This window comes from Opisthorchis viverrini (genome assembly GCF_000715545.1).
Source record: "Opisthorchis viverrini unplaced genomic scaffold opera_v5_69, whole genome shotgun sequence".
NCBI lineage: Eukaryota > Metazoa > Platyhelminthes > Trematoda > Opisthorchiida > Opisthorchiidae > Opisthorchis > Opisthorchis viverrini.
The window spans coordinates 539,998-541,068 of NW_008751725.1; the positions used below are offsets into that span (position 1 = coordinate 539,998).

The following is a 1,071-nucleotide window of genomic DNA, read 5'->3' on the forward strand; positions in this document are numbered from 1 at the left end:
CGTACACATGCTCGTAGCTAACCACAATGCCCCTGCAACACATAATAGACTAACCCAAAGATCAACGGTTGTCATCACCTGTCAAACTGCAATCACCACCCAATTTGATAGCGCACTCCCAACTCCTACTCTTGATTGTACCCCCTCGACCACTATCTCCATTATCCGAAAGTGTGAGCTGTCGCTCACATGGACTACTTAGCGTAACTGCTATTCGCGACGCAGATTATAAGGCCTCAGCTACGCACGGCAACGAAATACAATGGCCAACGACGGCGCTCCATACTCATAAATCATAAATAATACTGCAGCCTTCCAAGGTCATTTTCGGCGCGCACAGTTTCCAAGTTCAATTAAGGTGAACCGGCCGCCGCAGGCTATTGACACGCCGAAATTGAGTTCGCCGAAACTATAGGGTTTTCGAAGTTGCCATTTTTATGTGAAGTTAGTCTTATTAATTTGCATCTTCCCGTGACATGTTGCACGTAGCATTTTGTTTAAGTGAGCGTAATGTCAAGGTCATTGACCATCGCCGATTTGGATTTTTTGCCGGTTTACGCGACATAAAACAGGAAATCGCACTTTAGCATATTTTGGCGTTCCGCGGTGTTCCTAAGGAATAAAAACAACATCTTAAGAGTATTTAATACAGATGCCACCCTATAGGATCAGTCGCAGGCGTTTGTTTGCTTTAGACACGTCCGATTTAACCAATGGGATATTTTTGTTTGTTCACACGACGTTTTCCACATGGATCTCGTGTTCCATAAGTGCAATAAAGTTGGATAACAGCACAAACTTGCAGTGGCAGTGCGACGGACACCTGTGGGTGATCCTCCTTCCCAGATATGCATAGCTAGCTTGTAGATAATACAGTGCTGCCAGAATGCTGTGGGCGTCTTTCCTATTATAACTATGACGTTCTATAGATGGTGGCCACCAATCATGAAGCGGTCACCACGATGACGGTAGCCTCCTCGACTACCTATTGTAGCTGCTGAATCCGTGTCTATGTGCGACGCTAACTAGGGTTCACCACATATGCGCGGCAGCCCAATCCATTGAGCAACG

General features: G+C 46.0%; 1 protein-coding gene across 1 annotated transcript in view; it reads right to left on the minus strand.

The window, feature by feature from the left end:
- Positions 1–554: 554 nt before the first annotated feature.
- The window catches only part of T265_04281 (hypothetical protein), a gene marked incomplete at both ends in the record, with an annotated part of 29,247 nt that continues 28,730 nt past the window's right edge, over positions 555–1,071 (minus strand). The window contains one exon of the mRNA XM_009168980.1: positions 555–612. Coding sequence (XP_009167244.1) covers positions 555–612 — 58 coding nt within the window. The remainder of the gene's footprint in view (positions 613–1,071) is intronic.